Source organism: Nomascus leucogenys, chromosome 13 (genome assembly GCF_006542625.1).
Source record: "Nomascus leucogenys isolate Asia chromosome 13, Asia_NLE_v1, whole genome shotgun sequence".
In the NCBI taxonomy this organism is placed as follows: Eukaryota; Metazoa; Chordata; class Mammalia; order Primates; family Hylobatidae; genus Nomascus; species Nomascus leucogenys.
The window spans coordinates 33,567,640-33,591,672 of NC_044393.1; the positions used below are offsets into that span (position 1 = coordinate 33,567,640).

At 50.5% G+C, this 24,033-nt stretch overlaps 1 protein-coding gene across 1 annotated transcript in view; it reads right to left on the reverse strand.

Annotated features, from left to right (window-relative positions):
• Positions 1 to 23,237, reverse strand: part of ANGPT4 (angiopoietin 4) — a 45,390-nt gene extending 22,153 nt beyond the window's left edge. The window contains exon 1 of the mRNA XM_030825997.1: positions 22,815 to 23,237. Coding sequence (XP_030681857.1) covers positions 22,815 to 23,105 — 291 coding nt within the window. The 5' untranslated portion in view covers positions 23,106 to 23,237. The remainder of the gene's footprint in view (positions 1 to 22,814) is intronic.
• Between the last annotated feature and the right edge of the window lie 796 nt (positions 23,238 to 24,033).

Here is a 24,033-nt window from a genome sequence, read left to right on the forward strand (position 1 = left end):
GGCCCCCATGGCCCAGTCCTGGATCCTTGTCTCTATGTACATTCACTCCCTAGGTCAGGGGTCCTTAATGAAGAACCACAGGCTCCATGAACTTGAGTGAGAAAAAAAAATCACATTTTTTGTCCACTAATCTGCAATTAAAATTTGGCATTTCCTTCAATTATGAGCCTGGGTCACAAACCACAGCCGTACTAGCAGGTCCTGAGAGTCATTACCAATAGAAATCTCAAATATTTTTATATCACAACACACTCTTACAGTATCTTAATACATTGTTTGTACTCACTTGGACTTTGGAGTTATAGACATCACACCCACCACTGGATAATGCTATGCCTGATCACAGATTTTATTTTTCGTATTTTGCTTATGATTTCCATATTACTGAGTGTTCCTATGCTTTGATTTTATGCATTTCTGAGAAAGGATTATTAAGCTTCACCAGGACCAGATGCCAAGGGGTCTGAGGATCCAAATGCATCAGGGCCCTGCCCCAGGTGCTGAGATCGGTCTTTGGACTTCCACATCCCCCTGTGCTGATGGGGCCGTCACCATCTCCCACTCAGACTTCTCCCCTGCTTGTCCCCAACTTGCCATCTCTGTGTGGTTTCCAATGAGCATCTCAAGCCCAGTGTGAAACTCTTAATTCCTCAGCTCCCATCGCCTCTGTCCCTGTAACTCCCACCCCATTCTTCCAAGTCTTTCCCATCTCAGGAAATGGCTCTGCCCAGTTCTGAAGCCCCAAACCCAGACCTCAATATTAACTTCTCTTTTTCTTAGCAGCCACACTCAACCCAGTAGTAAGTACTGCCCACTGTGACCCCAGTGTGGATTTCAAATCTGTTTACTCGCCTTATTCTGGGCCAGGCTGCCCTCCTCTCCATGGGTCTGCCTTTTGTGCCTTCCTGTCTTTAACCCCTCTGTCAGCTCCCAGGAGATTCTTTTTTCTTTCTTTTTTTTTGCAGTTGCAAGATTTAATAGCATGAAATAGAGTGAAAACAGAGCTCCCATACAAAGGGAGGGGACCCAAAGGGGGTTGCCCTTGCTGGCTCGAATGCCTGGGTTTATATCCCTATCCTTGTCCCTCCCGCTGTGCTCTCAGGCAATAGATGATTGGCTATTTCTTTACCTCCTGTTTTTGTCTAATTAGCATTTTAGTGAGCTCTCTGATTGGTCGCGTGTGAGCTAAGTTGCAAGCCCCATGTTTAAAGGTGGATGCAGTCACCTTCCCAGCTAGGCTTAGGGATTCTTAGTCAGCCTAGGAAATCCAGCTAGTCCTGTCTCTCAGTCCCCACTCTCAACAGGAAAACCCAAGTGCTGTTGGGGAGGTCGGCTGATGACTGCACTAACTGCTTCCTGCTGAATTGGGGCCTAGTAGAGGTGGTGCAGTTGAGATTTCCTCGGGAGGGGTGCCTTTGATGTCATTAACATCAGAGCATGGGCTAGCAGGCTGGTCCAGGGGTCCGCGGTAAATCTTAGCCATGGACCGCATGTGAGCTCCCAGGAGATTCTAATGTGTGGCTGGCTGGGCCCACCAGCATGGATGAGGACAAATATAGCTATATCGAGTTTGGTTTCAGACTTTTTCATGCATCATTGACCTCCTAGAACCTAAATTAAAAAGCAGACATTCAGGTACTGAGCACGTGCTCCAAGTAGTCAAACAGCAAATTCATGCCTGAGGTGAGACTTTCCCAGGCATCTTCCCCAAGCTTCTCATTTGCCTAAACATGGACAAACTGAGGCCCAGAAGTCTTGCCCAAGGTCACCATCTGGCAGGCTAGGCTCTAGACTCCTTGCCTGAGGGCTGCAGAGCTGAGCTGGTGATTCAGGGCAGCTCAGGGTCCTCTCAAGTGACTGGAGCTCCCCAAGCACCTCACTGGTTCCCCACTTGTCCTGTGGTTGCAAGTGGCTGGGCAGGGCAAAGGTTACCCACAGCTGGAGCCCATCACCCAATTTGCCACACCCGCCCACCAGCACAGGCCCTGGGATGGATAATCTGGGCCAGATGGGCTCAGTTAGGCTGGGCTGGGCTCTGGAGACTAACATTGGCCTGGGTGGTGGGAGCTAGGTCTGGCCCAGGGCTGAGGCACCAGCTGGAAGGGCAGGGGATGGATCCCAGTGGAGGAACTGACCCTACGTGGGATCTACTTCTCTTGTTTTTTTGGATCTGCTTCTCTCTATGCCCTGCCCCGACTCCAGGATTAGACCTGCCCCTTCTCCATCACTCTCAGGCTGCCGAATTCTCAGGCCTATGATGGGGTACAAAGGCCTGACCTCTTATCACCCTTCCAGCTGGCAAAGAGACTGAGTTTTGGTCCTCGGTCTACTGCCCCATCCCCTTGGCCCTGGGTTTGAGTTCTGGCTCTGCCACACTTTCATTGTGAGCCCTTGGAGAGTACTGTGTTTCTCTGAGCCCCCTTACAGATCTGTGTCATGGGTCAGCACACCCTGCTCCTTGCTAGGGAGAGGGTATTTGCAAAGGGTCTTGAAGGAAAAGAAAGAAATTTTCACAGGCAGGGGCTGGGGGAGGAGGGGTGATCCAGACAAATAACAGGTGCAGATCCATGGATGAGCAGCCTCCGTGGCCAAGGAGATCTGCTCAAGCCTGCTTCTCTCCTGCATTATTTATATAAAATGGACATCAATTGGCAAATGGAGAAACTGCAGTCCATCCATGCAGTGGACTCCATTGAGCAATAAAAAGGAAAGAACCATTGATGTGTACGAACACACAGATGAACCTCAGATGGATCATGAGTGAAAAATATGCAACTCCAATGGCCCCATACTATAGGAGTCTATTTGTATGACTCTCTAAAAATGTCAGAATCTGTGATTGCCAGGGCCTGGGTCTGGGGGGTGGGGATTGATTGTTAAAGGACACGGGGGAGCTTTTTGGGATATTGGCAATGTTCTATGTCATGATTTTGCTGGTGGTTACATAACTGTATATGTCTGTCAAAACTCATGGAACTATATGTGAAAAGGGTAAATTTTGCTGTAAGTGGGTCATATCTCAATAAAAAACAACACCCCCAACACAAGGTTCTATAAAATGCCGCTGATATACATATGTAACATTAAACAGATTTCCTCCAGTGAACCCCCTCACCCTCTCTGAGTTTCATTCATGTGTTCATTCAGGAATTATTTCTTGAGCACCTACTATGTGCTCATCCTGTATTAGGTATTAGATAATCAGAAATGAGCAAAATTGGTAAAGTTTCTGATTCCAGGGCACTTCTACTAAATATATCAGTTGCATTGAAATCTCGATGAATGCTATGAAGAAAATAAGACAGGGTAATATGTGGGGTTGGAGGCAAGTTTAGCCAGGATGATGGAGAAAGCCCCACCAGAGAGGGCCATCTGGGCTGAGAGGCTGAGAAGAAGCAAGGTCTGGGAGAGTCAGGAGGGAGGGAACTCTAGGAAGAGGAAAAGGCAAGTGCAAAGGCCTTGAAGTGGGAGCATGTCTGGTATCTGAGGATCAAAATGAAGATGAGTAACAACGATATGCCCTGCATCTATCTCTCTTCCATGGAAAATGGTGCATGAGGTTCCTGTTTGGGAAATGCATGTTGTCGACTGCAGATAAAAATCAATGCAGAGAGAGTAGTGCTTTGTATGGATGGACCTGTGTGTGAATCACAGCTCTTAGCTTACTGGCTGTGTGACCTTAGGCTGGGGCCTCTACTGGGGTCTGAGCCTTTTCTCTGAAATGAAGATAATCATAGCTCCTTCCCCTGGGTTGTAGGGAGCATTCCTGAGATAACTGTTGTTGTAGTTACATAATGAATGCATGATAAATTCTGGTATGTCTGGGCCATAGCTTACTATGTGTCAGGACTCTGAGCCCAAGCCTGCATATATACATCCAGATGGCCTGATGCAACTGAAGAACCACAAAAGAAGTGAAAATGGCTGGTTCCTGCCTTAACTGATGACACTACCTTGTGACATTCCTTCTCCTGGACAATAAGTCTCCATACCTCCCCACCAAGCACCTTGTGACCCCTGCCCCTGCCCGCCAGAGAACAACCCACTTTAACTGTAATTTTCTACTACCTACCCAAATCCTATAAAACTGCCCACCCCTATCTCCCTTTTTCGGACTCAGTCCACCTGCACCCAGGTGATTAACAAGCTTTATTGCTCACACAAAGCCTGTTTGTTTCACATGGACACACATGATATTTGGTGCTGAAGACCCAGGACAGGAGGACTCCTTCAGGAGACCAGTCCCCTGTCCTTGCGGAGATCCACCTATGACCTCGGATTCTCAGATCAACCAGCCCAAGGAACATCTCACCAATTTCAAATCGAGTAAACGGTCTTTTCACTCTCTTCTTCAGCCTCTCTCACTACCCTTCAATCTCCCTGTCCTTCCAATTCTGGTTCTTTTTTCTCTCTAGTAGAGACAAAGGAGACACATTTTATCCATGGACCCAAAACTGCAGCACCGGTCATGGACTCAGGAAGACAGTCTTCCCTTGGTGTTTAATCACTGTGGGGACGCCTGCCCTGATCATTCACCCACATTCCATTGGTGTCTGATCACCAGGGGGACACCTGCCTTGGTCATTCACCCACATTCCCTTGGTGGCAAGTCAATCGCGGGGACACCTGCTTTGGCTGGTCACCCATATTACAGCCCAGGGCTGCTCACCACCCGCTTCTCCACGTCTCTGGCTTTCTCTTCAAACTTACCTCTTCACTGTGGGCAACCTTCCACCCTGCATTCCCCCTTCTTCTCCCGTAGCCTGTGTTCTCAAGAACTTAAAACCTCTTCAACTCACACCTGAACTAAAACCTAAATGCCTTATTTTCTTCTGCAATACTGCTAGGCCCCAGTACAAACTCGACAATGGTTCTAAATGGCCAGAAAACAGCACTTTTGATTTCTCCATCTTACAAGACCTGGATGATTTTTGTCAAAAAATGGGCAAATGATCTGAGGTGCCTGACGTCCAGGCATTCTTTCACACATTGGTCCCTCCCTAGTCTCTGCTCTCAATGCGACTCATCCCAAATCTTTCTTTTTCTCTCCTGTCTGTTCCTTCAATCTCCACCCCAAGCTCTGAGTCCTTTGAATCCTCCTTTTCTACGGACTCATCTGACCTCTCCCCTCTTCCCTGAGGCTGCTCCTTGCCAGGCCGAGCCAGGTCCCAATTCTTCCTCAGCCTCCACTCCCCCACCCTATAATCCTTCTATCACCTCCCCTCCTCACCCCTGGTCTGGCTTACAGTTTCATTTTGCAACTAGCCCTCCCCACCTGCCCCAAAATTTCCTCTTAGAAAGGTGGCTGGAGCTGAAGGCATAGTCAAGGTTAATGCTCCTTTTTCGTTATCCAACCTCTCCCAAATCAGTTAGCATTTAGGCTCTTTTTATCAGATATAAAAACCCAGCCCAGTTCATGACCCACTTAGCAGCTACCATTAGATGCTTCACAGCCCCAGACCCAGAGAGGCCAGAAGGCCACCTTATCCTTAATATGTATTTTATTACCCAATCTGCTCCCAACATTAGAAAAAGCTCCAAAAATTAGATTCTGGCCCTCAAACCCCACAACAGGACTTAATGAACCTCGCCTTCAAGGTGTACAATAATAGAGAAGAGGCAGCCAAGTGGCAACATATTTCTGAGTTGCATTTACTTGCCTCCACTGTAAGAGAAACCCCAGCCACATCTCCAGCACACAAGAACTTCAAAACGCCTAAGCCTCAGCAGCCAGTTGTTCCTCCAGGACCTCCTCCTGCAGGATCTTGCTTCAAGTGCTGGAAATCTGGCCACTGGGCCAAGGAATGCCCACAGCCTGGGATTCCTCCTAAGCCGTGTCCCATCTGTGTGGGACCCCACTGGAAATCGAACTGTCCAACTCACCCAACAGCCACACCCAGAGCCCCTGGAACTCTGGCCCAAGGCTCTCTGACTGACTCCTTCCCAGACCTTCTCGGCTTAGCGGCTGAAGACTGACGCTGCCTGAGTGCCTCAGAAGCCTCCTGGACCATCACAGATGCTTTAAGTAACTCTTACAGTGGAGGGTAAGTCCATCCCCTTCTTAATCAATATGGAGGCTACCCACTCCACATTACCTTCTTTTCAAGGGCCTGTTTCCCTTGCCTCCGTAACTGTTGCGGGTATTGACGGCCAGGCTGCTGGACTCCTTAAAACTCCCCAGCTTTGGTGCCAACTGGGACAACATTTTTTTTTTTTTTTTTTGAGATGGAGTCTCGCTCTGTTGCCCAGGCTGGAGTGCAGTGGTGCAATCTCGGCTCACTGAAAGCTCCACCTCCCGGGTTCACGCCATTCTCCTGCCTCAGCCTCCCGAGTAGCTGGGACTACAGGCGCCTGCCACCATGCCCGGCTAATTTTTTTTATTTTTTTTAGTAGAGACAGGGTTTCACCATGTTAGCCAGGATAGTCTCGATCTCCTGACCTTGTGATCCACCCGCTTCATCCTCCCAAAATGCCGGGATTACAGGCATGAACCACCACTCCCGGCCTGGGACAACATTCTTTTATGCACTCTTTTTTAATTATCCCCACCTGCCCAGTTCCCTTATTAGGCTGAAACATTTTAACCCAGACAAGTCTTACAGACTGGTCCAAATATTTGCCTTATCAACCAAATTGTCTTGCCTATCCACCCCGTGGTGCCAAACCCATATATTCTCCTATCCTCAATACCTCCCTCCACAACCCATTATTCTGTTCTGGATCTCAAAGATGCTTTCTTTACTATTCCTTTGCATCCTTCATCCCAGCCTCTCTTCGGTTTCACTTGGACTGACCCTGATACCCATCAGCCTCAGCAACTTACTTGGGCTGTACTGCCACAAGGCTTCAGGGACTGCCCCTATTACTTCAGTCAAGCCCTTTCTCATGATTTACTTTCTTTCCATCACTCCCACCCACTCTCCCACTGAAACTTCCACCTATCAATCTCTTCCCACACAAGGCAAATGGTTCTTGGACCAAGAAAAATTCCTCCTTCCAGCCTCACAGGCCCATTCCATTCTATCATCCTTTCATAACCTCTTCCATGTGGGTTACAAGCCACTAGCCCACCTCTTAAAACCTCTCATTTCCTTTAAGACATTTACCCTGTATTTCACTCCATCCTTGGCTACCTTCCCCTTGCTCTTCAGACTCTCCTCCCAGGCCCTCTTCTTGTTTGCTTATACCCAGCCCTGTAAATAACAGTGAACGGTTGCTTGTAGATACTCGATGCTTTCTCATACACCATGAAAATTGAACCTCCTCCTCTAGGCAGTTACCCCATCAGTCCCCATTACAACCCCTGACGGCTGCCACCCTAGCTGGATCCCAAGGAATCTGGGTACAAGAAACCTTTTAGTACTCCTTCTCATCTTTTTACTTTGCATTTCCAGTTTTGCCTCGCACAAGGTCTCTTCTTCCTCTGCGGATCCTCTACCTACATGTGTCTACCTGCTAATTGGACAGGCACATGCACAATTGTTTTCCTTACTCCCAAAATTCTGTTTGCAAATGGGACCAAACAGCTTCCTGTTCCCCTCATGACACCAACACTTCACTACTATTTTGTTTCATTTTTCTTATTATTAATATAAAAAGACAGGAATAGGCCTTGACTTACTCACTGCTGTGAAACGAGGACTCTGCATATTTCCAAATGAAGAATGTTGTTTTTACCTAAATCAATCTGGCCTGGTATATGACAACATAAAAAAACTCAAGGAAAGAGCACAAAAACTGCCAATCAAGCAAATAATTACACTGAACTCCCTTGGACACTCTCTAATTGGATGTCCTAAGTCCTCTCAATTCTTAGTCCTTTAATACCTGTTTTTCTCCTTCTCTTATTCAGACCTTGTGTCTTCCATTTAGTTTCTCAATTCATACAAAACTGCATCCAGGCCATCACCAATCATTCTATATGACAAATGCTCCTTCTAACAACCCCACAATATCACCCTTTACCCCAAAATCTTTCTTCAGTTTAATCTCTCCCACTCTAGGTGCCAATGCTGCCCCTAATCCTGCTCGAAGCAGCCCTGAGAAACATTGCCAATTATCTCTCCATACTACCCCCAAAAATTTTCGCCGCCCCAACACTTCACCACTATTTTGTTTTGTTTTTCTTATTAATATAAGAAGAGAGGAATGTCAGGTCTCTGAGCCCAAGCCTGCACGTATACATCCAGATGGCCTGATGCAACTGAAGAACCACAAAAGAAGTGAAAATGGCTGGTTGCTCCCTTAACTGATGACATTGCCTTCTGACATTTCTTCTCCTGGACAATGAGTCTCAGAAGCTCCCCCACTGAGCACCTTGTAACCCCCGCCCCTGCCCGCAAGAGAACAACCCCCTTTAACTGTAGTTTTCCACAACCTACCCAAATCCTATAAAACTGCCCCACCCCATCTCCCTTTGCTGACTCCTTTTTCGGACTCAGTCCACCTGCACTCAGGTGATTAAAAAGCTTTATTGCTCACACAAAGCCTGTTTGGTGGTCTCGTCACATGGATGCACGTGACACTATGTAGCTGTTAAAAACAATGAGGTTGATGGCTGGGCACGGTGGCTCACACCTGTAATCCCAGGACTTTGGGAGGCAAGGTGGGTGGATCGCTAAAGCTCAGGATTTGGAGACCAGCCTGGGTAACACGGTGAAACCTTGTGTCTAATAAAAACAGAACAAAATTAGCTGAAGGTGGTGGTGCGTGCCTGTAGTCTCAGCCTCTTGGGGGGCTGAGGCAGGAGGATGGCATTAGCCTAGGAGGTGGTTGCAGTGGGCGCTGATCATGCCACTGCTCTCCAGCCTGGGTGACAGGGCGAAACCCTATCTTAAAACAAAACAAACAAACAAACCAGCAAGAATGAGGTTGAGCTACATCAGATGCTGATCTGAAAAGATGTCCCTGTCATGCTTGTGAGTAAAAAACAACCAAGAGGCAGAACACTGTATACAATGTGGATCCATTTGTGTGTAAGCATGATCCAAATGATGTATTTTTATATAAAAACCGAGAAGACCAAACTATTAACAGTAGCGATTTGCTTCAGAGGAGGGGGTTTCAATAGGGTGATGGTCATGGCATTTTCTTTTTACATTACCTGTATTGAAATAGTTTGGATTTTAAAAGTAGAATGAGAGTGTATACAGGTATAATTAATAGAATATCTAACAACTAGTATATAAACACTAGGAGTCCCTAACCGATGTCCTGGACCCCCAGGGATCTGTGAATAGAATTCAAGGAACCTGTAAACTTGCATTAAAAAAAGGACATTCTTTTCTCACTAGTCTCTAACTGAAATTAACTTTTCCTGTGGTAGTGAGTATATGCCACAGGCTATTAGAGCGGTGATAGCAGGGCCTGCGGCTTTGTCACTAGTAGAAACCGCAGATAACTCTAATGTCTCATTGCAGTGATTGTGGACATCTATGACACATTGTGTATACTCACCTCAGCCTCGAAATGATGGAAGGTACTTGATTCACCACTCAGTCTTGTTGTTTTGTGCATTAATACAGAGATAATATAGGACTATATCAGAAACCTGTTTTCTGTTATGTTGACATTTGCATCTCAAGGCAATTTATTTCCTTTATAAATCTATGCATTTAATTTTACATTTCAAAAAAAAATTTTTTTTTCTGAGAGAGGGTCACCAGATGCCAAAGGACCCCAAGGCACAGGAAAGGTTAAGACCCCTGAAGGCCTGTCCCACACAAGGTTCCTCACTGGTGTCCCCAGTAGGCTACCAACTCTTGAGAGTGCAGGGACTTTGCCTGCCTTCTGGGGCCTGGAAGACTGTCTGGATATTTGTAGGCTCTGCTGTTGACCCCAATTATAGATGGGCAAATGGAGGTTCAGGCTCAGAGTCACTTCCCTGAGGTCACCCATCAAGTTGCAGATGCTAGATTCATCCCCAGGTCTACTGATTTAGAAGGCTGGGAGGTCAGGTCTGGTGGGTGTAAGAGGGTCAGGGCAGGGGCTGGGCAGGTGAAAGTGGTGCTTCCCTCACCCAGGGTACGACCCAGGCTTTAGCCCTGCAGCCAGTGAGCCCAGAGGACGGGGTGAACCCTGCCGCTGGCTTCTGCCTGTTGACCTAGTTCCTGGGTCTTTGCCTAGACTTGTTCCAGAAACAGACCCAAAGCACCAGGGTTTCTGTGAATCGGGGTGTGCATTAAGTAAACTATACCCTTCTAGTTGGTCAGACCCAGCCTCTCAGAGCTGCCCTGCTTTCCTTTGTCTCTCTCACATCCTGCATCCAATCTGTTGTCTCTACCCTCTTCTGACCACTTCTGCCCAGCCTTCTGCAGAATCTGACCACTTCTGCCCAGCCTTGCCACTTCCACCCCAGTCCCAGCCCCCATTATCTCTAGTGGGGATCACAGCTTCCTTGATACTCTTGGCATCTGTCCTTGCTCCCTGGGCCCCCAGGCTATGCTCCACACATAACCAGTGAGGTCCTGGCCAACCTGTCAGATTATGACCCTCTCTGCTCTAAACCCTGCCGTGGGTCCCGTGTGGCTTAGAGAGGACCAGGACTCCTTGCAGATTCCTTTAGTGGAGAACAAAATTCTTTGCTCTGGAAACAGGTAAAACAGTCCCCAGTGAACAGAGTCCAAACCAGGCTGTACTGGGATGGTGTGGGAATTGGGGTGAAGCCTGTTCTAGGTCCTAGGCTGAACCAAAGCCCCATGGCTGGGGTGGCGCAGGGCGTGGAGATTTGAGCCTGGCCTGATGGTAAAAGGAAAAGGGCTTTAGCAGGGATGCCCCAGGGGTAGGAGCCCAGTCAGGGAGACATCTGGGGAGCAAAGATTTAGTGAGGGGGAGACCTAAATGATGCCATCAGGGACCACTCAGCTCCCATCCCCTCCATTTCACAGATGGGGAAACTGAGGTCCCAGTCAGGAAAGTAAAGTGCCGGAGGCTAATGGAGACACAGGAGCCAACGGCCAGATCTGGTCCAGACGTATGAAAATCTGGGGGATCAGATCTTTCATAGCTTTGTGTGTGTGTTTCAACTTAAATGTAAATCTTTGTAATTTTATTTTTCAAATGGGTGATATAAACACATTGTTCAAAATTCCAAGGAACAAAAAGGAGTGAAGTGAAAAACAAATTTTTCTGTCCCTGCCTCAACCCACAGTTCCCTCCCTACAGGCCAGTGAGGGAGGTTCCTGGGTTTCCTTCCAGAGAAACGCTATGCATACATCTGCAGTAACTGTGTTTCCATCCCACCACCTGCCCTTCAGGCTACAAAAACCTCAGCTTGCCATTCCACACCTGGCTTCCTTTTGCTTAACATTATTCATAGCATGTTCCACATTCATCCAGGTAGACTTGCCTCAGCATTGTAAGCTGCTTGCAATTCCATCTATGGGCCTCCATTGTTTGCTCATCTAGTCCCCTCTAGCTGGGCCTGTAAGATGTTTCCAGGCTTTAACCATCACAAGCAGGGCTGCTACAAATATCCTTGTACACCTGTCACTTAACATTCCCACAAGTCTATGTGGGGAATAAATACTTCCAAGTAGAATTGCTGAGTGAAATCACACTTTTTCTGGTCTTTTGTTTTTTGAGACAGAGTCTTGCTCTATCACCCAGGCTGGAGTGCAATGGTGTGATCATGGCTCATTGCAGCCTCGAATTCCCAGGCTCAAGTGATCCTCCCACTCAGCCTCCCAAGTAGCTGGGACTATAGGTGTGTGCCACCAGGCCCAGCTAATTTTTCGGTAATTTTTGTAGAGACCAGGGTCTTGCTTTGTTGCCTCAGGCTGGTCTCGAACTCCTGAGCTGGAGCGATCCTCCCACCTCACCTTGGCCTCCCAAAACATTTGTGATTTTGACTATCGTTAATAAACTGCCCTTGGCAGAGGTTGTGCCTAGTGGTTTCTGCCCCTTTGGAGGAGAGGCCCTAGGGTCTGCAGAGGTGGCCACAGGAGCCACAGAGTTGCTTATTGCACCCCCTCCCAACACACATCCACACCCCCCAATCTCAGTAGCACCAAAGCATCTCCCACCAGCATCCTTCTGACTTCTAGGTCTCCCTGAAAATGTCACCTCCTCTGAGAAGCATTCCCTGACCACCCCCATTCTACTCCACCTGTTTATCACAGTGTCCAGTCTGGCTTCTACACAGTACTTCATGCCATCTGAAATCACTTTAGTCATTTGTCATTTGTCCAATTCCCCCACCAGAAGAGCCCCAGGATTGGCAGAGGTTTGTCTGCCCTATTCATGAGCACATCCTCTATGCCTAGAATAGGGCTAGGCACATGAGAGGTCCTCGATAAATATTTGTGGAGAGAACAAATGGGTCAGTTTTGTGTAAGGGGCACCAGATTTCCACGGAATAGTTGTTTAGCAGCTAGAAGCAAGTTTGGAGCCTCGAGCCCAGGCCCAGCCACTGCTGGAGGCTGTGAGAGGCAAAGGCAGTGGAGACCACAGAGGCCAGAGAACAGAGAGCTAACTGGTGCCAGGGCAGAAAGAAAGGGGAAGAAACACCAGCACAGAGACGGGAAGGGCAGGCAGGAGTGTTCCAGGGGGAGTGGAGGGAGGCCCATGGCAAGGGAGGGAGTCAGCTTGGGGTATCTGTAGGAGGAATGTTCTAGAAATGAACAAGACCTAGTCTTGGTGCTCATTTACTTCCTCCAACCAACTCATTTAGATGTGCTGAGACCTGGGCATGGTGCTGGGGAGAGAGCAGCTACCAGAACAGGCCAGGCTCTGCACTGCTGCCAGGGGCTCCCAAGGAAGACATCTAAAGGGCTACTGTGTCCCAAGCATGACCCCAAAGCCCTACAAATACAGCTCATTTAGTCCTTGGTTCTCCCATTGTCACCATTTTACAGATGAAGAAAGGAAGGCACTGAGAAGATGAGCATCTTGCCTAAGTGGCAAAGACTGGATTTAAATATAGGCCTTTGGTCTCCAAAGACCACACCCTTAGCCATTCAGTGGGCTGCTTGTGGCAGCTAGCCTTCAGGATGACCCCAGGGATCCTGGTGCTCATGCCCTTGTGTAGTCCCCTCTCTCAACAAGTCAGGACTGGCTGGCATGACTAATTAGATATTGTAGAAATGTTACTGTGACTTCCTTGGCTAAACCATTGCATCGTGTCTTCTGTCTTGCCCTCTCTTGGACCACATGCTCTAGGGGAAGTAGGCCACTACGGCCTGAGGACCCTTAAGTAGCCCTTTGGAGGAACCTATCTGGAGGGGAATGGAGGCCTTCTACTCACAGCCAGCGCCAGCTCACCAGCCACAGGAGGCTGAGCCCCAGCCCAGGTCAAGCCTTCAGATGAGTGCAGCCCTAGCTGATATCTGAGTGCAACCACATGAAAAAAACCCCAAGTCGGAACTACCTTATTAAGTTGTTTCAGAATTCCTGACCCTCAGAAACTGTGAAAGATAATAAATGTTTATTGTTATTTTAAGCTGCTAAATGTTTTAGGGTAATTTGTTATGCCACAATAGATAACTAATATACTGCTTTTCCAGAGCTTACAGAGGTTTAACCCTCTTGCTTCTCTTCTCTGCCATCCCCAGGCCTCAGTTGCCTCATTTTGACAATGGGCTGACTTGTAATTTCTGAGGGTTGGCCCCTCCTCCTCTGCCTTTCTTCTGTCCCCCGGGCCTGCACCAGGCCCTCACCCTGTGGCTCAATGCAAACTGACATGGTTTGTCTTGTCCTGTCTGAGCAGCTGGGCCCAAGCCTTCCTCATTGTTTTCGTCTCTGCAAGACATTCTATTGCTTTTCTTCTGGGTCAGGCTCTGGGCAAGCAGAGCCAGTGGGCTGAGAGCCAGGGGTAGAGAGAGTTGGGGACCAACAGGCTCTCACGGAGGGTTGAGCTTCTCAACCCTAGCTCAACCCTCAATTCTTTGACACAGGCCCAGCCTCTCCAAACGTCCAGTGTGGTCTGGGCCTGGAGCACTGCACTGAGAGTCAGCAAGCTTGCTCAATAGCTTTGCCATTTCCTTTCTCTGCCAGTGATGAGCTTCTCTGAACCTCAGTGGCCTCATTGTTTCCCCCTTGCAGAGGGCCTGGAAGGAATAGGGAAATGGCCACTGGGATCTGTGCTCTGCGGGTCTGGGCTGGGATTCTTGTCTGTCTTGTTCATGAGGCCTAGCACAGTGCCTGGCACACAGTAGTGCTTCCAGTATTTGTGGAATATTTGGGACCTCCCTGGCTCCTGAGCCTCACCTCTCATGGGGTGGCAGGTCCAGTGTTCATCCCAGGTGAAAGGCCACAAGGAGAATATGAGGAGTGTGGGGGAAGGGGATGCAGAGGGAAGGGAACAGGGCCCGCTTCTGCCATCTGGACTTGGGAGGGGCTGCCAGGGTCCCTGCCTCCTCAGGCTCAGGTATGCCTTTGGTGGTCGTCTATATTTCAACCTTGATCTTGGAAGGTGTTTGCGATCGCTCACCTCCCTGACACTTGAACGTCACAGAATGGGGTGGTGTGTCCATTTTGCTTGGCAACATGCTTATTGAACAGTTATTATGTGCTCAGCACTGTTCTAACCACTAGGTATATTAAGTCCTTGCAGCCACCCTCCAAGGTAGGACCTATTATCAACCCATTTTACAGATGAGGCACAGAGAGGTTTAACAACTTGTCCAAGGACAGGTAGCTCTTCACAGGTGTAACCAGGTGGTGCTTCTGAAAGGCCACTTGGCTAGAGGGATCATGTGACAGCACCCCTGCCCATCCCCCAACCTCAGTTCAACCTTGGGAAAATAGGGCAAAGTATGTTCTAGACAGACGGAGGCTTTGCTGGGGTATCTCCCCACGTGGCACCAGGCCTTTCTGCCTGTACAACTCCAGCATGTACGTCTTCTGTTACTGGATCCCCAGCAGCCTGGAGGAAAATGGTGATTGTTCCCCACACAAATGAGTAAACTAAGGCCCAGAAAGGCCAAGCATTACTCACAGCTGGTAAAGGAAGATTTTTAACTTAATGCCTGAGCTCTTTCTATGTGCCTATCTTGCCTTCTTGGTGGCTGAGGCTGATCCTGCAGATGGGGTGACAGGGATAAGATTAGGGTCAGACAAAGATGGTAGAAGCAGGCCCAGAGGTCCACAGTCTATCACAGAATGATCCTCAGTGAAGACAGGACAGAAAAGTGGCCACATCAGTTCCCAGTCTCCATGGTCCTCCATGGAGAACAGGGGCAAGACCAGGGACATCTGGTCTGGCTCCTGGTGAGCACTCCATTCTCATCTTGGCCATGCTCTCCTCGCTCTCTGCACTGTAGACACACAGAATGCCTTTTGCTTTTGGCCCATTCTACCCCCAGGGCCTTTGCACTTGCTGTCCCCTGTGCCTGGAATGCTTTTGCTTCCTTTCCCTGCCTCGCCACTGCCAACCCAGCCTTTAGATCTTAGCTCTGTCCTTCTTCCTAGTGCCTCCCTCCCTCAAGGTCAGGCACCCATTATCCACCCCTAGCATCTCTTGGTCCCTCCTTCACGGCACATATCATGGTTGATCGTTGCACATGGGAAATCACTAGGTTAGTTACACCCGCTGCTCCAGGGGCAAGGGGGAAGGATGGTCTTCCTTGCTCACTACTAAATCCTTGCCACTTTCATAGTGCCTGGCGCATTGTAAGCCCTCAATAAACACTGGTGGAAGGGACAATTAAATGAAAGCAGGAATGAATACTCTTACCTGGCAAATTAAGTTCAGAGCTGTGTATACACATTTGTGTTTGTGTGTGGTGGGGGGCAGGGGTCTGGGGTTACACATCTACACATAGTCCCAGAATTGAAAGGATGCATGAATTTTTCATGACATTTATGGCATGCTATGAATCTGGTTGCCTCTGGAGAGGAGAAACAGGGGTCTCAGCTGGGTGTCAGGAACCCTGGGTTCTGGGCCAACTCCTGCCACTGGCCCTTGGGTGAATGTGATTGAGTCACTCCCTTGCCCAGGCTTAGTGTTCCCATCTGTAAATGGTGGGCACAGAGAGGTGGCCTGCGTAGTGGTTAAGAGTGGGGGGTCTGGAGCCAGTCTGCCTGGGTACGAACTCACCTCCCTCACTTCTTAGCTGTGTAAACTCCCTGGGCCTCTGTTTCCCCACAATAAATGGGGATCATAACAGCCCCACCTTTTAGGATGCCACGAGGTTTATGCGTCAATGTTTATAAGACACATATAAAGTGCCTGGCCCAAAGTCCCATATGTGAATTCACCACAGCAAAGCACTTATCCCAGAAGACAGAGGAAACAATAGTAGCATCTCCTGGTTCTCTGTATGCTGGGGCAGTGCCAGGCACATCCCCTGACCAGCCATTTGAGCCTCACAGCAAACCCAGGCAATGTGTGTATCATCACCTCCATTTTATAGATTGAAAAACTGAAGCTCAGGTCTTTCTCATATTTACACAGCTAATAATCTCACAGATGTAAAGTTGAGGGAACAAAAGCAAACTATAGTAAGATATGGATGGTATGACAGGATTCCTTCCTTGCACTGTGAATCCTGGAGTCTTAACGTTTACTGAGCACTTACTCTCTGCCAGGCCCTGTACTGAGCCCCACATGTGCATTGCCTCATTTAATCTCCTCAATAACCTGCAAAGTAGCTTCTGTTAGTGTCCTCACTTCACAGATAAGGAAACCAAGGTACAGAGTGGAAAAGCAATGGTCTGAGAAGGCATAGCCAGTAAGCAGTGGAGCTGGGATTCAGACTGAGTCAGCTGGGACTCAGGGCCTTACACTCGGCTTCTGTGGGATTTACCCCCAGGCTCTGGGCCAAGAATGGGGCGTGTAATTGTGGGGACACCCAGACTCAGCTTCTAGAGCCTCTTAGCATTTCAGAACAGCCACAGCTGCCTGAGGCCCACCTGAATCATCCCTGGCAGAAAAGCCCTAGGGAAGCTCTCCTTGGGCAAAGGGCTCCTGGAGGAAGAAAAATCTAGCAGCTATGGATCTCCCCTTTGGGGACCAGGGTCCTCTATATTTTCCAGGTCCCAACTAATGCCCAGGGACCTGCCCACCATGGACATGGCTTATTTATTGGACAGGAAACTGGCCTAAGTGCTGAGATAATAGGTTCTGGCATCAGATGGCCGAATCTGACTTTGCCCTTCTCGGCTGTAAGATCTTGGGCAAGTCACCTAATCTCTTGGTGCCTCAGTTTCCTCATTTGTTAGTGGACAAGCAATCTTACTTCACTGGGTCATGGTGAGAATTAAAGGCAGTAACATAAAGCACCCAGGACAGTGTGTGGCATACAGTAAATGCTCACTAAATGAGTAGTTACTCATTATGTCATAACTGTTTTTTCATCCTCCACTCATTCTGGGAGGCACAGGTATTTTGAGTTCCACTTTAGAGAGGAGCCAATTGATACATGTGGCTTCCCCGGGCTCCCATAGCTTGGAGTGGTACCCCTGGGACTTGACCTCCTGACCCCAACTTTGTCCTCCCCAGACCCCACAGCCAACTCTCAGCGTTCATTCCTGACATCTCAGAGCTGGCTCTGAGGTTATGCAAACAAACTGCGGCCGGAGTCTGACTGGAGGTGCAGGCTTAGGGGGCAGACCTGGGGCCTGTTTTCTAACATTTCCTGCCCAAGGAGAAGGGGAAAAAGGTCTGTGTACATCCCAGCCTGGCTGAGCTCTAAGGCCGGGGAGGAGAGAACTAGAAACATGTGGCCCTGCCCTCTGTGGCCCTGTCTTCTGTGGGATGGCTGGCCAAGCCAGTTGAACAAATAAACCCATCCCTCTGGGGGCAGTCGTCAGGGAGGCTGCTGTTGCTGGTGCCTGTCCTGCACCCCCACCTCATCCCAGGCATGAGCCAGCTGGTTATCCCCAGGCCGAGGGTATCTGTGCCAGCTGTTTCTAGGCCCCCTTCTTGGAAAAATAATCCCATTCCTCTAAGAAGCAGATGCTGTTTCCCCCACCCCATCCCCCAGTCCCAAACTGCTTAGAAAGGAGCCAGCGGTGAGGTTAGGAAATCAAATCCCAAGATATTTTGTTCGGCACGGAGACTCATTTCTTGTTTGGATAACTGAAGCCTGAAAATGCCAAGAATTTGTGGGCAGCCTGGGAAGGCTGGGGCAACTGGAACCCTGACTCCCAAACCAGGTCAGTTTGGGAGGGTCTCAGGCTGGGCAAGGACCCCACCCTGGGTTCCTCCTTGGTGCTTTCTTGACCCACACCCAGCTAGGCAGGGCCTCACAACTGCCAGGCCGAGGGGCCCAGTTATTCTGAGGTTTGGTGTCAGAGACCTGGAGCAAACAGCAGCAGCTGGGGCAGTGCCAGGTTGGGAGGCCCCTGCCCAGCCCCTGACCCCTCTCTGCTCGGCTTTGGGTGCAAAGCAGGAAGAGAAGGAGGCCCCGGGTGAGCAGCCAGCTGCAGGGTGGGCATTGGTCATTTGGCAGTTGTGCCCTGGGTCTTCAGTGTGGACACCCAGGGAGGTAGAGGTGGGAGGGATGGCCTCGGGGTGAGAAAAGGAGGAGCTGAGAAAGAGACAGGAAAAGATGCAGGGAGACACTTTCATAGCCACCCAGGAGAGAGAATCAGAGACAGAGACACCCACAGAGTTAACAACAGTGAGTCAGGGCCACTGCGAGCGCCCCAAGAGAGATCCACAGAGGCAGACAGACTCAGAAATAGGGAGACGGGCTGACCACCGTGGCTCGTGTCTGCCATCCCAGCTACTTGGAAGACTGAGGCGGGAGGATCGCTTGAGCTGAGGAGTTCAAGGCTGCAGTGAGCTGTGGTTGCACCATTGCACCCCAGCGTGGTTGAGGGAGCCAGATCTTGTCTTTAAGAGAGAGAGAGAGGGAGAAAGAGACAGAGACAGACAGAGATAGACAGGGAGATAGGCAGAGAGAGGGCTGCCACGGACCCCAGGCCAGCAGCTGCTGGCTGCTCCCTAAAGGTGAGAAAGTAGTTCTCACCTGCAGTTTCCAGGTGGAGTCAGCCCTGCCCCTGGGAGCTCAGAGACTGGGGAAGATGTGCTGCCCTCAGGTGGTGGGGGTGGGCCAGGGAGGCTGGGGCTTGTGTCTGGCCCTAGTTTTCCTTTCTCCTCATCTGTGGGGACATGAAGAGAAGGCAGAGGATGGCACTTCTTGGATGGGACACCTGGGGCAACTGGGGGAATGGCAGTCACACACGGGAGCCCTTAATGAGCACCTGCTGTGTGCAGAGGCTCTGCTTCTCTTGACCCCACATCAAAGGTCAGGAGTAGGTGCTGTCATTCTCCTCCCAGCCTCCGGATGAGGCACTGAGAGGGAAGGGCCAGCTCTGGGTCCTAGAGCGAGGGCATGGTGGACAGAGGAGGTCATGTGACTAGCCACTGAGCTGCCCAGCCCAGCTAGAGATGCCTGCACTGCAGCTGGCTCTGTCGCCCAACCTCCTCAATATTCCTGCCTGCAGCTTCTCATCCGTATGAGGGGGGTGGAGCAGAGCCCAGAGCTGATGTGCAGCCCCATGAGCTGGCTCCAGATGGGAGTCACTGGGGCAGGGGCTTTCCAGGAGGGAGGAGGAGGAGAGAGAGGGAGGCAGAAGGAGGGGGAGAGCAGGGAGAAGAAAGGGAAGGGGAGTGCAGGGGAGGAGGAGAGTGTGAAAGAGGAGAGAGAGAGAAGGGGTGAGGCCGGGGCTCTCGCAATGCCTGATGAGCACTGGCAGTAGGACACAGCAAGCCGTATGCTAGGAAAAGAGAGTGGGTATCTGGGGACTTGGAAACTCTGCAGTAGAAGGGAGCACCAAGAGCACCCCATCCTCTCTAGATCTTGCTGCCCTTGCCTCCTTGACACCTTCCAGAGTCAGGAAAAAGAACCTGCAGTTTGGAGTGAGAATCCAGATTGGCTTTCACTGCTACATGGCTCTGGCAAGTCACTTTCCCTCTCTGGCCTGTTTCCTCACCTGTACACTGGGGGAACAGGAGGGGAGTTGGGGGCACAGGCTGAGCAGATGATGGCCTCTGGGATTCGCAACAGGAAGGGTCTCCCCTGTGTCTGTCTAGATGAACAGAATCTTGCTGAGAGCTTGTTCATCCCTAATGGCATTGGTGATGATGGTGATGATGCTGCTGATGGTGCCATTAGATAAGAGTATTTTAAAACTCTTTTTTTAACTTTTCTAAGATGTTAGAGAAAAAGCCAAAAAAGGCTTTGAGTTTCAGAAGATCTGAGATATGCCTGGACCAAGAGAATAACCAGAGGAAGGTCACAGCCACAGCCACAGAAGGTAGCAAGCACTCTCCACTGGGGACCAGGAGTGTCGGTGGGGGGAGAGAGAAATTATTGTTTACATGAACCAAGGGAGACTGAAACCTGCTCATCCGTAGCCATTTGGTAAGGAAGTACCTGCAGCCAGGTCAGCTGAACTCCCATATCAGTGATCTTAGGCCCTACGGCACTCTACGGTGACCTGAGTGACCCCCAGCTCAGAATTTTCAGGCTAGGTGAATGGATGCCTGGAGAGGACATTCCACCCCAGGCTGAGGCATTGGACCAGGTGACCTTCTGATCCTGCAAGCCATCAGTTCAAGCCATCAGCTCTCAGCCAATGTTTCCCAAGCATCCGACACCCGGGGGATTCAAAGATGGATGAGAGTGACAGGTGAGACTTGGAGTAGGAGGCCCAGTGGAAGGTGATGACAGCATCCTGGGAAAGATGACGAGGCCTCAGCCAGAAAGATGGACCATGAGAGAAGCCTAGGCCACAGGATGGGCTGAGCCAGCTGCCTGGGGGATAGGTGGGAGCCACAGGAAGCCCCCAGGGAACAGACAGCCTGTGGCTGGGTGGTGGTGTCACCCTAAACAGAGAGAGACAGGCAGGAGGAGGGTGTTTGGAGAAAAGCAGGGAGTCATCTCAGGCAGCTTTGGAGTTGAGACACCCATGGACCCTCAGGGAGATGTTGGGGGAGATCCAGGTCATGAGTTTTGGGCTCAGGATCCCATGAATGCCAATTTTGCATCATCCGGGAGCAGGATGGAGACCTGGGACCTGAGAGGTTGGAAGAACATTTATGCATTCATGCATTCACTCATGCTACAGGCATTTATTGAGTACCTACTATGTGTTAGGCACTATTCTAGGCCCTGGGAACCCAGAAGTGAGCAAAAGAGACATGGCGCCTGCCCTCTGGGAGCTCACAGACCAAAAGAAATGTTTTTAAGAACATTAGTTAGGGATAAGTGCTAAGAAAAAAAAAGCAACAACAAAGCCAGCAGAAGGGATAAAGGGTGGAAGAAGGAGGGTAGCTATTTTATACAGGGAGGGCAGGGAGGGCCTCTGAGGAGATGACATTGGAGAGGATAGGAGGCTGGGATAAGCCAAATAGGAGTCTGGGAGAGGGAACTCCAGGGAGAAAGGGTTCTTGCTTTTATTCGGATGCATGGTAGCCCTGGGAGGAGGGAGAGGTTGTAACTTAGGTTTTGATGGGGATTCTTTGGTCTGCTGCATGGAGAATAGGAGGTAGGGGCCAAGTGTTAGCAGGGAGCCAGGGAGGCAGCCAGGACAGCTATCCTGCCTGGAGCCAGAGGTGGTTGTCAAGCTTGTCTGCTGTTTAATACCTTCTAAAACTCCAGGAATTAGTTTGCATCCTTCATTCCCCAGTCATCACCCAGACTATCTCCTGGGTCCCTCTCCCTTTCCTTGGTAGCTCTCACTTAGGGACTCTGAAGAGTCCCATCTCAGAACCCCCAGGATGTCTCCTGTGCCCTCATGCCCCGCCAGGGCCAAGCCTGCTTTGCACACCTCCGTAGTCAGTGCTTCGCCGAGGGCACACAGTAGGTGCTCACACTGCTGAAAGACGAAAGCATGACAGGGCATTCTACAGCAGCCCTGGTCTTGGGCCAAAACCACAGTGGTGTCCTCAGCAACTTGCTTCCTCCCACTCCATATCCAATTCACCAGCAGAGCTGATGGGCTCTACCTCCAGAACCCACCAGAATCTGACTGGCCACACCCCCTGCCAGCCCCATTCTGCTCCAGGCATCCGGTACCTTGCGCCTGATGGCTGCAGTGGCCACCTCTTTGGGCTTCTTCCTTCCACCCTGCCTCCTACAGTCCATGCTGTTCAAATCAAATCACGGGTGTCTGTCTCTGCTCACAACCTTGACACTCAGTGGCTCCCATGACACTCAGAACAAAAGCTGAAGTCCTTCCAGTGGCTCCCCCAGCTGCATGACCTGCCCCGCTGTCACCTCTCAGACCTCCCCGCACCCTTGCTCCCTCTCCTCTGCTCCAGCCACACAGGCCTTCGCCCCACGGTTCTCCAGGCACACACCGCTGCGGATGCATTCCCTCCTCATGGTCAAAATACATGCTGCTCCCTTTGCAGAACGTTCCCTCAAATACCTGCCTGGCCCACTCTATCACTTCCCTTGTTCTCTGGGTTCAAATGTCACCTCCTCTGAGACGTACTCTCTAATGATCTGACCTCAAGCAGCCACCCAGGGCCACCACTTGCCCTCTTCCTTCTTCATTTTGCTTCACCATCTGACATAGTAGATTATCTCTTATTGCCTCTTTCCCCCACTAGTCCAGAGGGAGACGTACTAGACTGTTGTATCCCCAGCACCCAGGATGGCTTGGTCCGTTCAGCCCTTGGTCAGGGCTGAATGGATTTCTGTTGGATGAATGAAGGGATGGCAGTTAAAAAGCCAGGTTGCCAGCTGACATTGCCCAATCTTGCTGTGTGGCCTCAGACCCATCCCTGTCCCTCTTTGTGCAGCTCAGAGCCAGCCCTCTATGCTCAGGGAAGGCCTCTGGGATGGACACTCCACCTGCCGATTGTGACAGACCCCAAAGCCGCCCTCTGCCCCCTGCAAACCTCCCATGCCCCGTACCTTCTTCAGCCACTGCGTGTTGTTCTGCAGTGCCTGCTCCAGCTGTTTCACCTGTTGGGTGGGCAACTTCCCCAGGTGCAGTGGGTTGGCCAGTGATTCTCTCTGGAGGGTGTTGGAGTCCCTGGAGACCTCAGGCCCTGGAGGGCAGGGCTCAGACTTGGGCAGCAAGAAGGTGTAGCTACAGTGGCCGTGCTGGACTACAAGTGTCTCGCAGCCCCTATCGGCCTCCTGCCTTGTCTGTTGAGCCACAGACATGGTGGCAACCACAAGGAGGAGGCTGCCCTGCAGCATGGCTAGCTGGGAGAGCCTCTGAAGATGTGGCAATGGCGAGGGGTGTCTGCTCAGAGCCCCAGTGGCTGTGCCTGGGATGTCCTGCTGCAGCCAACAGTGGCCAGGCTTGCCTGCAGCTGCAGCTACAAACCTCTGTCTGGCCGAGCTCTGTCCAGGCAGCTATTTATACTTGCTCTGAATACCACGGCTGCTCTGCTTGCTTCCTCTCACCGCCTCCCTCCGCCCCCACCCAACACCCTCTCACCTCTATTCTTCACTCCTTCCCTTCTTCCTTCCTCAGTGTTGGCCGGACATTGCCCTTATCCTAAGCGTGCACCAACCTTGCTCTGCCTGCCTCACCTCTGAGCCCTCTGATTATCCAGTGAGGCCTGGCTTCCCTGCTGGAGGGGAGGGAAGAAAACAGCACACAGACACACACACACACTCACACACACACTCACACGCACGCTGACACGCACACACATTCATGTACACACAGACGCCAAGCTCCAATGCTGCCCGCTTTGGAAAACCAAATGCAACTTAACTCTCCCTTCCTGTCTCTGTCTCAGTCTCCCTCTTTCCGTCCACCCCCATCCCCTGCCCCCCAAGGCTAAGATCTCAAGTTTCAGCCCTGCTGCCATCCCCTTCTCTGCCCGCTGCACCTTCCTCCCTCTGGTTCCATGTTAGTGCTTGGAGTACAAGTGACCCCCAGAGAGAGCAGAGGGAGGGGAGGAGGCAGAGGGATGAGGCTGGGGAGGGCCCAGCGAATCCACTTTGCTTCTAGAGACACAGAAAATCCTTCCAAGGTGGGGCAAGTGAGCAACCCAGCTGGGAGTTGCTTCCTGTCCTCTCTTCTCCCTCAGGGCCAGGGGAAAGTGGTATGCCCCAGGATGGCCCTGGCTTGGTTGCTTGTAACATGTCCTGGGGCAGATTGTCCTGGGGCTGC